At 36.2% G+C, this 14629-nt stretch overlaps 1 protein-coding gene across 4 annotated transcripts in view; it reads right to left on the reverse strand.

The window, feature by feature from the left end:
• Nucleotides 1-4416: 4416 nt before the first annotated feature.
• Nucleotides 4417-14629, reverse strand: part of FMR1 (fragile X messenger ribonucleoprotein 1) — a 31849-nt gene continuing 21636 nt past the window's right edge. Inside the window, exons 11-15 of one of the 4 annotated variants that reach the window (XM_065643476.1) lie at nt 13949-14035; nt 11499-11694; nt 10046-10189; nt 8591-8673; nt 4417-6840 (exon numbers count right to left, since the gene is read on the reverse strand). In XM_065643476.1, the coding sequence (XP_065499548.1) occupies nt 6679-6840; nt 8591-8673; nt 10046-10189; nt 11499-11694; nt 13949-14035 (672 nt within the window). In that variant the 3' untranslated portion in view covers nt 4417-6678. Of the gene's footprint in view, nt 6841-8590; nt 8674-10045; nt 10226-11498; nt 11695-13948; nt 14036-14629 lie in introns of all 4 variants that reach the window. The other 3 variants (XM_065643477.1, XM_065643475.1, XM_065643478.1) reach the window with 3 other exon arrangements.

A 14629-nucleotide genomic window follows, 5' to 3' on the forward strand; every position in this document is an offset into this window, starting at 1 on the left:
GTCCTACACGTTGCTCTCTCATGTAAGATTAATCACATTTATATCTACATTATACCTCACGCACATACACACCCTGGAAAAATGTTTTTGCCTTTTTTTTTTTCTTTTTTTTTCTTAACCAGAATGACTTTGTCATTTAGATATTGCAGAAATGTTTTCCAATGACACTTGCAGCAAGCGACAGCCTTTCACCAAGCTCTGAAAAGGTCGTGTCTGAAGGTTGGTCTGGTTTCTTGACGCCTGAAGGATCCAATGCAAGTTTCACGTGTGGGCTGATCCTTTACATATCAGATGACCCAGTTTAACTTCTGGTGCAAGTTATCAGGCAAAAAATCTTTGCTAACTATTCTGGGCCAGCTGCTGTAGTAAGCAAATACATCAAATCTCAGCAGATTATAGGAACACTTAACTGTACACTGGAGGAAAAAAAAAAAGTCAAAGTGGGGGAAAAAATAGAAGAATCTATAATTAAAGGTAAACAGAAGCAAGATACGCTGCCAGGGGTAAAAGAAGCCGTATGTGTTTCTCACGTAGATGCACAAAGAGGGAAATGGGAACTACAGTTGGGGCGAAAACACTTTGCTGTTTTTAAGTGTCAGGACTGACCCCATCTGGAGCACTTAGATCTCTTGGTAGTATTTTTCAGTATTTTTCAAGGATTACCAAGACAACAACTTTTAAACTTAACTTCTTGCTAATAAAAGTACTTGCTGCCTCGGTGTAAATGCTTTTCTCCTTGCAATACTCACTCGAATTGATGCTGCAAAGCAGTATCAGTACCACAGAGTTCCATGCTAGCGGAGTGCCAATTAGCAGCATTACTGCAATAAAACCAACAGGAATAATAGGTATGTGCTTATGCATAAAAAACATTATGATCTTAACTTCATATTTACGGATTAGAATATGACAGCAGATTGCTGCAAAGAGCGGGATGCCTTTTTTCTTTTTTTTTTTTTTTTGCATAAAGGAGGGGCCCAAACCCAGTAATATTATTTTTTTTTAGTAAGTGATTTTGAGGAAATTATTCATTTACAGAGAGCTTAAATAGAGTCATCTTGTTAACAGAGACTAAACAAAAAAATATCTCTGAAATGTGCCAGAGCTGGCCACATGACAACTTAAAAAGATCACTTTTAGCTAAAAAAAATACACAGGTATTGGCCTTTGAAAGGTCTGTTCTCTCTGCGCTCCTGCTGCTAGATGAGGAAAGCTTTCCTGCCATTATAACGTACCTGTTGAGTAATATACAAATGCCATCTGTCCCACAGAGAAACTTTGCTTTGGTAATTAAATGTAAAATTATTTCTTAAGAGGATAGCAATCATTTTCCAGTATACCTATTACAATCTAATGCCATCCAGGATAAAATGGGAAGAGGAAAACACCTGCTGGGAGAACGAAAACAAGAGAGAGAGAGAGAGAAAACTCTAGTTTTTCCCTATTACATACTATTTTTGCTGTCTTCTCTGCTACTGCTGGGAGTGCACAGCTATTCAGAGCACAGCAACTACAGACTTGCTCCACACAGCGACGTGGAATCAAAGCTCATCACAGTGGGCTCCCTGTTACTACGATACAGCTCAGAATCCACAGTACAGATGTGAGAAACACAGCAGAGGGGCCAGAAAAAAACCTGTACATGTGGTTTGAAAAAATAAAAATTATATATATATATATAAGTCCTTCCCAAAGACTGTTAACAAAGCCTCTTAGTCTTTTAATTCACTAAGATAAAACCAAGTTCATGCTATTACCAATCACACTTCAGAACCATCACCTAATTCTGCAGAGCAGGTAATAGACACCTCAAGACACCAAAACACATTCCACTCAAAACGGACAAAGTTTGGTCAGAGTGCTTAAGTCTGAGCTTCCCAATAATCCATTAAATGTGAATTAATTAGGTAAGAGGATCATCTGGTGGGTTCACCAAATCTCTGCACACTTGAAGCAAAAGCGCAGTCTGACATACACCCTGAGACATTTCCATTCCTAAGGAACGGCTTTTTGAATAGACTAGGAACCATGTTTTAAAAAATATTGAAACCTAAAGTTAACACAGATGCCCCCAAATCAGCAGTTCTCCAAACAGTTGAGCTGCCTAAAGCAGTTTGTCATGTTCTAGAAAAAAAAAAAAGTATGGTACAACAGCCATCCGAACAGATAAATGTTCTTTAAAAAAAACTTATGTATTCACATACAAATGTTTTTTTTGTTTTCCTGTTTCAATTGAGTAATGAGTTTAAGGGGTGACTCTCTTTAACCTAATTTGTATGCAGCATTAGCTTGCTAATATAAGGAACAATATACGGTTATAATCACTTTCATTGTTTCATTGCACACAGACACAGTCACTCTCAATAGTACCAATGAGGAGATACTTAGAAATGTCCAATACAGAACAGTCTTCATTTTCTGAAGCATAAGACCTCAGATGCTGTTAAGATTTTCCACACTGATTATCCCCATAGAACGCTGCATACAGCACGATGCATTTCTGCTGCACGAATACGGGACCTTTCAGACTGCTCATCATCTGACAAAACTGCCTGTATGTTTTACGTTTACCACTTGATTTTCTTTTTCTTAAGTTTCGGACTGTCGGCTCTCCTTGCTGTAACTGTGGTCTGTACCTAAGGCTCAGCACATCCAATACCCCAAACAATTCTTTGTTATGCCATCTGTGCAACAGTCAAGTTCCCAGTTATTTATACGGACTACATCCATGGGGTTTTGTGGTTTTTATTTGTTTTCTTTTTTCTTCTTTATGGGGAATCAGTTTCATATATTCAGTGCAAAAAATGTAAGAAAGTCTTGTCCTACTGAATCCTCAGCAGAAACACAAAACAATCATGTATGATTGTTGCTCTTTTTTGTTTATCCACACACAAATTAATACTTTGAGGTCTATTGTAAATAAATTTTAAAACAACATAAAGTAATAGTGGCAACTAATTCGTATTCGTGGTTCAGTAGCAATTATTTATCTCCATCACAAATTGCTCAAGATAGATGATCTTCATAACCATGAAAGCAGGAGTGACAGACACGGGATATATCTTAAAAAATGTTAGGAGTAGAAAAAGAGATTCATCCCCTCGATGAAGGCAAAATATTCACGGGCTGCTGTGAGAGACTCACGCTGGTTCAGAATAATGGGCAGTAAATCCAACCCTTCCCATGGTGAAAGCCGCACAGAAGTGGGGTGTGAAAGCTACACTGCACGTAAGCCCAGTGAAACTCCGGCAAGGAAAACCTTGCAGATCAAACTGGAATCTATTCAGAACACTCACCTCAGAAGAACTAACCTCACTTTTCATAACATATAGAACGCTGTCTCACACTGTTAAGGTATTAAAAGTTTTTTCTGGTCACCCTGATTTTCACAGATGTGAACCTGGCTGGAAAAGACTTTCACTAGCGTCTTTTAGGATGAAAACGTAAGTACTAGTAAGTCCAAGTGAATGAGAAAAAAGCTTATTACAGACTACTGAGGAAACTACATCACGCTAAGCCTTGTCACTTTAAAAAAAATTCTTTTAAGTAGCTACCAGAACCAACATCAACATCTAACCCCACCCCTCAGAACAGATATTCCACAACAAGTCTTACTGTTTCTGGAAATAGACTAAAATCTTTAACAACGCTCAGGCTAAAAAAATTGAGACCCACCTTTCGCCTTGCGGATTAATACAGAATGCCACTTATCAGAACAAGGCAGCAGGGTTCCTGAAGTGACTGAGGAATTCTCACTGGAAACTAATTAATCTATTCTCTTTTAATGTTTAATACTGATGGGTTTTGCGGAGAAACCTACTGCAGTTCAGGGAAACAAGTTCTCTTTCACAGTAAGTGCTACTACAAAGAACACAGCGGCAACACTCAGTATCATACTTGTAGTAATGTTGTTTCTGGCTTGTTGAAAGATTGACACAAAATATTTCATATTAGAGACACAAAGGGCTAAGAAAGTTAATCTATTACTAAGTAATTTAAACAATTTCTGTATTCAAGAAACTAAACCTGTTTGGTTCTTGAACTCATGAATGCTCATAAAGAGAGATTTTTACCTATGTTTCAAAAAAGCTGTATACAAAGATTTTTTTTCCTTGATAAGGTTTTTTACCAACTCTGAAAATCCTAACTTCCCACTATCATTAACAAAAATGCACTTAGTAACGAAAGGAAACAAAATTTCTCTTTTCATAAGCATCTGTTAATTCCCAGTCTTTGAGCTTTACACTACTGAATTTAGACTTTGGCATCATTCACAAATACCTCTCACTCTTTTTAAAGAACTTTATTTTAAAAATAATTTTAATTCATTAGACCATACTTTATAAGTTACCAATAGGACAGACCTGAACTCAAGCATCAGACAATTTGTTGCACTTTTAAGTTTTGAAACAACATGACTTTTCAAAATAAAATTGTACATTTAGATTCACAGTTTAATTTCTTGAAATTTAATAACATTTAAAAACACTGGAATTTGAATTGAAAGGGATACATGTTAAGCACACAAATACTGAAAAAGGTCATAACCCCAAAATGCACTTGAAAATGGAATGCAGCTAATTAGTCAAACTGTAATTTAGTAATTTCACATTTAACCTAGTTAGCACCTTAGTGAATTCAACCACTGAATGTGAGAAATATAGTGCATGTAGTGTGACAACTCAACAGGTACTGTACTATTTAATATTTAGATTGCGTTGTCTTGAGCATTATGTGCCATAGTTTTGAAAACAGTAATATTTTAGAAGTCTTCTATAATGTGTAAGTAAACAATGGCTACAATTAAAGTCTAAACAAAGAAACACTTTCTCTCCACTGAGATTTTTAAAAGCAATCATTTATAAGGATTGCATCAACATCAGTTAGCAGAGGAAGATCAAACTTTATTGAAACTGCTTGCATACAAAATATATTGCACTATAACCAAACAAATGTCAACATAAAATCCAATCTGTCGCAGCTAATATGTACAGAGAATATTGCCCAAGAGCAGTTACATTACAAGGTCAGTCTACCTTGGTTAATTATCTACAGTATTTTAAACCAAACAGCTTACAGATGATGTGTTCAAGGTACCAATTTCTGTTTTCAAATACTATACATTCCCAAAATAAATAACTAGAAATCAACATTAATGTTTGGCAATACTTTTTAAGACATTTTTATATTTGTTAAATCATGTGCAGTTCGTTGCCATTTTTAGTATGCTCACCTGTATGCAAGGAAAAAAAAAAGAATGAAAAAAGCAAAGAAACAAAACTCACAAAACACAGAGGCAAGGTCAAGTTTGTACAATTCTGTACATAAACAGTGGCTCTCCTTCTGGAGCAATCTGAATAAAAATGGATTAAAATGAAGGTCCTTATACAGTTTTGCCAAGTAAGTTTAACGTATGATCGGAAACAGAAGCAACCACAGCTCATCCCACCACCTCCCACCCTTCCCTGGTGTACAACTCTACTTTGGATCAGATTCTGTGACACCTTCAAATTGGCCATTAATTCAGGCCTTGTACCTCAAAATATGATGAATTTTTGTTCTACCTCAAATCTCTCCCACTGCTATACCAGGGCACTACACGTGGTGATTCTCTTCCCACCTCTCCTGAGACAGTCCCCAAATTAAAATAAGGAATCAAAAAAAAATGTTGGGAGGATGAAAAACGTCAGCGCTTAAACTGGTCATCTGGCCAACTAGCAGGCACACATTACTATTTTGTGAACATGTTACACTTGTTCCCTCAGTAACAATGAGTTTTTTAGTTTTCCACAATGGAAAGGTTTTTATTTTTTTTATTATTTTTTTTTTTAAAAAAAGCTTCTGTACTGCCTACAAAGAAAAAAAAAATTACACCCCTTTTTCAATAACACTATTTGCCAAATCTTCAGTGCAAAATAAATTTCCTATTCTTATAACTGCCTAACTCAATGTTTATGTAAGGAAAAAATTATGGAAAGCATGCACTTGTCTATAAAGTACTAACGTCTGACAAGGATTGCTACATATATTTTACATTTAGTGTTACCAACTCATCTTCCCTGATATCTGCATCCAAATATAATATTCCTACCTGCCAAGATATAAAAAAGGCACAGATCATACAACTTTTTTTGCTAATGGAAATGACAATTGTTACATCACACATATTTCAGGGTCCCCTAAAATATTGAAAAAGGTGGACCAGAATGTGAACTGACACAGGACATAAAACGACATAGCATTTCATGAAGAACTTGTAAGTTAGATTGAAAACAGAAGCCAATTTGATTACTGCAAACACTATTTATTCTGAAAATTGAAATTGAGCAGTGAATTTGACCCGATGTGTTAAAATGGTACAACTGAACAGAAAGTTTACCAATGCACAGCTCAGTATTTTTAAAACAAACAAAAAAGAATCTTTCATTGTTTGAACTGCAATATGTACTTGAAAGCGACTTTCGGAAATTCAGATATTTTTATGCAAATATTGAATAACTTCTTATTCTGAAAACAACTGCATACTGTTGATGTTAAAAAAGGCTAACAGAGAACACATGTTCATTTCATGCCCTGCGCCGTCTCGCCTACTATTTGTCTTTGGCCTAACAAGTTTCTCTAACATGGAATAGGAATTACTGAAACAGTATAGGAAATATGACTTCAGAATTATGCAGTTTAGGGTACTCCGTTCACCAGCGGCTGTTGACCATCTGCGCTGTCTGTTTTCTCTTTCTTCTGGTTACGTTCTTTACCCGTGCGCAGCCGACTACCTTCACTGGAGGTATTCTGTAATGTTTTAGTGTGGACACTCCTTTCATTATTGCAGTCAATTCTGATCTGGAACAAGTCAGAGTTATATAAAGCACCCTCTTCCTTCCATCCACCCCTTACGTATGTGCTACCTCAGCAGCCTGGGAGAAGGACTATTTACTAAATAGTCAGAATATATAAAGGAGTTCCACACCCTTATGGCTTTGTTAAATGTATCCAGCTGAAATGGAGAGTGTGTGAATTTTTCTCTGTTCAAAAATGCCACATACTTGTGACCTAAACCCAAAAAACCTCCCGTCTACCTAGACTTGGAAGCTACATTTTCCAGTGTGTCCGTGCAAGAGAAAGCCAAAGAACTAACAGCATCATTTCACTTTCGATAATACATCTTTCTACTTGTTGTATATACGTATTTTTTTGAAAAAAAGATGAACACAGAAAAGCTGCTCATGAAATGATACGAACACTCAAAAAAAAATCTGCTCAGTCACCTTTTGAATTTGAAAAAAAGTCTCATTTAATCAACCAAACAGATTTCTGTGGTATTTTTAAGTGGTCATAAAAAAAATTTCAAAAAAGCAATTTGAAAGCAGAATGTTTATGCTTGTAAAGAAGGTAAGCCCTTATTCCTTGAAATATTACAAATTTTTTTACAGCTTGATCAGTCAGGTTTCAACTATATGCAAATACTTATTTTCATATAAAATATCCAAATCTCAGAGCAACAGAAAAAAAAAACCAACTTGTTGATAATGTGCCTTTCTTTTTCAGCACTGCAGTTCTCCATTGTCTACTTCAAACTTTCTAAGTTAATTACTGATTAACTATAAAAAATAGAAAATATTTTTGGCATGTCAGCTGCTTGCATTTCAGAGGTGTGTTCGAGTACTACACTTTCAAGTTCAGCACTCCCACTTGGAAAACTAAGCATTTGGTCACTTGTTCCAATTTTTCCCTGTCCTTTTTTAAGCAGGTTTTCTAACACCAAACCAAGAGCCATCTTGATCTCCCACCAGAACCATGACTCCTGGAAACGGCACACAGAAGGCAGCCGCTTGCAGCGGCTCCTATTTCTTCCTTACAATGTAACTCATCCTATACGGTAAGAGATGGTAGAAGGTTTGCATGTTATCATTTGAAATGATAGTTTCCATGCGGGGAAACTTTGTATGCATAAAATATCAGCCTGAATAACTTTATGCAACAAAACATATTTGAAAAAAATGTAAAAATATCTTTATCAAATACTACAAATCATTTAAGGTTATAAAATATTTCAGTATGACTTGAACAGTTTCTTGATGTGTATTTTTAACTTACTTTCTAGATTGCATAGCCTTCAATTGTAAATGTTTCATTTAGTAGTGAAGGTAGTTTCTGAAGTTTAATCTTTCTTACTCTGAAGATTCTGGCTACAACACACTCTCTTTATAAAAAGCGTTAACGATTCTCCTCCCTCAGGCATATAGGCGACAGAGAACAAGACACAACGCAGTAAGAAATACAAGCTAAAAAAAAAAAGCTAGTAAGAACGAAGACTGAAATCAAGCTGGTTAGTAAATCCTTGGGACTCATGATCAGAGTTCCAACCAAAGGGAGAGCTAAGCTAACATTACGAAGTTGCATCTTTACACAACTTGTTATGTTGAGATTCCTGCGTATACGTTACAAAATGACACAGAACTCTTGCAGATCTGATTAGGCAAAAAGGAACCATAAGTCTACTGTGTCACTTGCAGCTTTGAGGACTTCGATGTCAGTATTTGACACCTAGGCATTTTTAAACATTGCAGAGTTCCAATAAGAGAAAAATTACCTCAAGAGATCCATCTGCTGTTCTCCCTTTCGCATCTCTTGAGTTACGCTGACGGTTATCTGTTCGTGACTGTTCATCATTTCCTGTCAGAAGAATTAATCAACTAAGTTGCTCGACAAGGGCATATGTTCTTATTTTACTTAAAATTTATGCATAATAGGAAATTTAAGCATAATAGGAAAATAGTTCCAAATTTTCATGCTAAATAACATTAAACAAGTATTCTTAATAACATAACAACCGTTCTTAAACTGTGGGCCAAGAATCACCAAGGAAACTTTTGTCAGGTATTAATCAAAGCAGACGAAACCAGAGTGTTCAAAACCATCAGTTCAAAAGAGACTGTCCGCTGATTGAAGAAAAAAAACCTCTCAAAACGATTAACCACAGAAGTACAGAGTAGACTTCAGTAAAGTTTAACATGTCCACATTCTTCCCAATGGCTTACAAGCTTTCTAATTTCTGCATTGCCTTTTTTCCAAGTCTTACTAAATCAAGCAATACCCATACTTTGAAAATTATATTTCAAGAAATAAGCAGAGCTGTAGACAAAAATATTTAAATAATAAAATCAGTAAGTTAAATACATATAGTTTATAATGTGTCAAGTTCTCCCATCTTTCTTTTGCCTGGTGCTTTCCATTGAGCACATAAAATACAACTTTATATAATCCTGCGGCAAGAAAATCAAATACAAGAAGATGGGAATATGGATAGTTGGATAAGACAGATTATAAAAGCCTTTTCTATATTCACTGACGAACTAGAACTCTATTCCTTGACTTCCACGTGTGATGGCACAGCCCACAAACTTCAGTCAAGATGCACACTAGGAAAGCAAATGATTTTGATGCCATCCCAACTGATTTTTACAGGGAAGACATGCATTATGTAATGTATGAAGAGACTGGGACGGAATGACTCCTCAGCAGTTCTGTAGGTGACACCAAACTGTGGGAAGTTGTCTGATACACTGGAGGGTCAGGGCTGCTAATTACAAGGACCTCAACAAGCTGAAGGAACAAGCTAACAGAAAACTCATTAGCTGTAAAGATGAACCTAAGTCCTACAGCTTCAATGGGATAATCCGATGCAATGTGCTCAGGTCACATGGTGGCCTCACTGTGTCTGCAGCAGCTCCGGACAAAAGGAGTTGTCCTGGTGGACAACTTGAATAAGACATGAGTGTGCTCTTGCAACAATGACAGCTGAGTGTTGTGTTAGTAGGAATGTGGCCAGCAGGTCGAAAGAAGGGATTATTCCCCTCTGCTCAACAATCAACACATTTGAAATAAAATATTCCATTAAAGATATTGACAAAGTGGAGAGAATCCAGGCGAGGGCCCCCAGGATGGCAAGGAGGCTGGAGCAGATGCCAAACAAGAGGCTGACAGAAGTGACTTTGCTTAAGGATTCCAACACCGACCTCTTTTTCAAAATTAAGTCTACATTTACCTTTGAATCCTCCACGACCCCTCCCTCCTTGCCCTCTTGCACCACCACCACGTCTTCGCCCGTCTCCTCTACGAAGGTAGTTGTCTCGCTCCTCTTCTGCTGGGGCTGCCGACCAATCGCTAAGTTCATCTCTGTGATCAGATTCTGTTTCAGAAGCATTTGATGCTTCAGAATTAGTTCCTATCAAGAGGACGAAAAAAAATCCAAACATGCCAGTGTAGCTTAGCACGAAAGTACTACAGTATAATGAAAAAAAGTGTATATATATTTTTTAAAGTAAACAGTTCCGTGATCTTTGCCTCTCAATCTCTATAACATACATAATAGAGAATTGTGTATAATACACATTACTTCTTAAAGACAGATAAATACAAGTTAGAAGTGCATTTAAGGTAAAATAATTAAGTGTGCCACATATTTATAGTTACTTGGTGTTATCAGCCTACCAATACACTACTGAATCTATGTAAGAAGTCTAATAGACTAGCCTTTCATATTTCTAAAACTCAAAGTTCTGAATATAACCTGTCCTGTCTCCCCTCACCACCACAACTCTACGAAAACAAAAAAACAAAACAAAACAAAACAATCTATCATGACACAGCCTGCAACACACACTACAAAAGCAGAGAAAGTCAGAATGCTAGAAATGTATCAAATCCAAAGTAACTGTCCATGACCATTTTTCCAGTTAACAGATCACCTTCACTGATAAAAGCTGGTTCTTTTCCCCAATTTTCCCTCCTATGACCCTGTTATTAGCCAGGTGAGCTCACATCTTCAAAACAGCAAAAGGGCTTCAGCACAAAAACAAATTTTGTATTATGTAGAAAGTAAGCTAAGACTGTCTTATCAAGCTCATGCTACAGGCCTTTCAGTGAAGACAAAGACTGGCTGATCTGTGTTATGGATAATGAAGTAATAGATCACTCTGAAGAAGCACCAACCTGAAAACTATTCATTAATGAATTATACAAGGTTTTAAAGTGTAACCCTACATTTTGGTGACTATGCTCTTCTAGGAAAAACACAAAAGTTCAATTTAATATGAGGAAAATAGCTTTTCTGCTGAGCTACTCAGTATTTTCACTTATAAATATTTACATTAAGATAGCCTTTTACAGGCTCAAATGAAAAGTGAAACTTTATCATTAGGAATTGTTCAAAATATAGATAAAATAACCATCCTTGCCCAGAAGAGTTCATAATGTAGAAGACATAAGCATTCTAAGAGACAGGAACTGCACGGAAATAAGTTTACATTACCGATAAGCACTACATTTTACTTCAGAATATCTTCTACAGCATAAAGCTCTATATAATCTTCAAATAATAATATTCAATATTAACTAAATTTGTTTTAACAGCTCTGTTTCCAAGTCCAGTCTTTTTGAATAAATCAAAAGACCAACAGGCCACTCTTGAAACTGTGAGTGCACTTGTAGTTACGTACCTGAAGCATAACCTGGACCGCGTCTGCTGTGGCCTCTGTTTCTGTAAGGTCGACTACCGCGGCCGAGTCCTGGCCCATCATCAGTCATGTACCCTTTTTCCTTATCTGTGCGATTTGATGGTGGCCTAGAAGTAGCTCCAATCTGTCGAAGCTGCTCATCAATTTGCAATCTTTCCAAACGCAGCTGGTCCACTTCCTACACAAACACAAGCACAGCAAGTCAGATGTCACCAATATTTAATCACCTGAATGTACAGACATGCAGTTCTTAGAAAGAAACAGCACATCAGTATTGTCACTAATAATCCATTTAATACCTCAATATAGTAATTCAGCTTTGAGAATAATTTGTTTAGTAAAAAAAAAAAAATATTTCAAATGCTCAAATCTGTTTGTTACCAATACAATTCTCCCTGTGGCACAGTTGGCAAGTTTAGGTTTGTTTAAACTAGATATATCAAGAAAAAGCACTCAGATCAACTGCTTTCAGGAGATACAATAAACTATACTTCAGTATTAAATTTATGAGATCTTTACCCTTAAGGAAGTTAATCGTTCTTTAAACAGAGAAATTAGCATTTCTTTACTTTTGAATACAGTAATATTATCCATTTTTAGCATTCCAACAATGGCATAATTTAAACTTTTTAGATTACAACACAAGCTTCTAACACTGTTGCACATAACAAATATCAAAGTTATTAAGCAATTACAGTGTAATAGCACTGTTTCATAAAAAGGGCTAGAGGTTACGCTGCTGTTAAATTCTACTTAATTATAATGAACAAACACCAGGGAAGTGAGGAAGCATAAAAGCATAGAGAGCAAAGTGCTTCAATTCAGGCACAGAAAGACAGCCAGCAAACAGAATTTTTACCACACATAACTAATAAAAGAAATAAACACAAACAATAATTATCAGCGACACATATTCGGGCAGTACTTTTGTCAGTTTGAGACGTTCTCTAGCTAACATCAAAAAGTGGCAACTTTTTTAATGCAAGTTTTGATGTGATGTTGGAAGGGACTGCTGGAGGTCACCTACTCCAGCGAGGACATTGAGAATACCCCTCAGCAGCCAGAGATGCATCCCACCAGGTCCCGCTGACTTGCATGTATCTTTTTTGTGTGTGTGTGTGTTTGTTTGTTTTGGTTCCCCCCCTCCTCAGATGTTCCCTAACTCAATCTTCCTTCAGGAAGGGTAAGTCTTCATTTCTCCAGATTCTCCCAGTGGATTCAAGGGCCTGGCATTTATTAGGATAAATCTTATCAATACAAAAAGTGAAGATGATATTCAGTACTTCATCCTTTTCCTTTGTGACCAAGTTCCCTACTCCACTCGGCAGCAAGCCTGCATTTCCTGTAGTATGCCTTTTGCCGCCAGTAGACCTGTAAAAACCCTTCTTGTTGCCCTTCACATCCCTTGCTGGCTATTAAGCACTTTCCACTTCACGTCAGTACCCATTTAAGTACTGACTCACATGTAAGTACCCATTCAAGGTGGCCAAAGAAGTTAAACCAGAAATACCTTCTGAAATAAGAGTGAGCATACAAGAAAGGAGCTTGATTTTTAGTATTAGCTTTCAAGTGGTCCTTCTCTGCCTCTACTACCTGACAGCTGCAGAACTGCTGTATCTTTGCTCCAAAAGACTGATAAATCCGAGTGCTCAACAAGCAGTATTAAAAGGTACAGTTATTCAGTAGGTAATTAAGGAAACAAAAGTAATTTATTCTAATTCCTCTGATCACTGTACTGAGAAGTTTCTTTCAGTTGTGTGCAGAAATTTTAGCACTCAAAAAGATTCAATGATAGCTACTGCACAGACTGGATATGTATCAAATCATTAATGGTCTGGAGGTTTCAGAAAAGATGCAAGAATACATTTAATTATATTAACTCAAAGCAGTCTCTACTGTTAGCATCTGCTGTAACACCTATAAAGCAGAAGCAACTATAAGTAATAACGTGGGGTATTTCTTGCTCTCTGTACGAAAGACAACAAGCACTGCAGACTACTAGAGAAGTTATAGAGCAAAGAGGCAAACGCAACACAAAGCTGAATCGCCTACAAAACATCCTCAAGTATGAAATGTCAATTATCTACAGAAAAAGAAGTTTAGGGTTTTAGAATGAAATGCCCAGTGTATACAAGATCTCTGCATAGAATGCTGCTTGCTTTGCAGTTGCCTGATGGACTATTCCTTGTATAAAAAGTTGTCATCATTTTTAAATTTTTGTGGTTTTTTTTTAAATTTTTACTCAGTCCTTTGTATTTTTCATTCTAAAAAAATCCTTCACATAAATGATTCTTTTAATAAAACATGGCTTTTGCAATAAGCCTTTTTAGACTGAAAATCTGTTACAACACCAATTTTCAGCCACCTTTGGGGCCCAAACAGATTTTGATCATCTTACTGTTTCAGTGGTAATGCAGCATAATTTCCCTCACCTTTAAATAATTAAGATGATAATCCAGAAGAACAGTCGCGTTAGTGATGCTGTCCTTTGTTCCCACAAACACAAATGGTACCATTCCCTAAAACACAGTAACAGTAGTCCTATGGTTACTGATTAGGCATCAAACACCGAAGAGAACCAAACATATTGCTGTAAAACTTAAAACCAATTTTTACAACACGGCTAAGCATAAATTAAAAAATGAGACAATATTATATTTAAATTTTCATGTTGACTAGGATCACAAACTAATGTTTTTTAGATAGTATTTTTTTAGATAATATGCATCACAACACCAACATTTTTCTGAACAAGTTTAAAAAAAAAAAAAGAGTCAATTCAAAATACTTCAGGTTTCCTCCCTTCAAAATTAATATCTTTGCTGCTCATGTCAACTTTCATACCAGGTACTTTTAGGCTACACATCAGTAGAGAAACCTTTGATCTTTTAAAAAAGTAAATCAAATTAACACCATGTCATAAAACAAGACTTGATTCTTCATAAGGATCTCTCTATTTGTAAAATGCAAACAAAGACAAAAAAAAAAGAATACTTCATCTAATGACTGCTAGCTTACATTTCTTTTACCTTTCAAGTATTTTAAGTGATTCTACAAATACCTGAAAAAGGTAAAGGTGGAAGTTGTAATGCCTGAAATCATGACACTTGGAG

Source organism: Caloenas nicobarica, chromosome 12 (genome assembly GCF_036013445.1).
Source record: "Caloenas nicobarica isolate bCalNic1 chromosome 12, bCalNic1.hap1, whole genome shotgun sequence".
Taxonomy (NCBI): domain Eukaryota; kingdom Metazoa; phylum Chordata; class Aves; order Columbiformes; family Columbidae; genus Caloenas; species Caloenas nicobarica.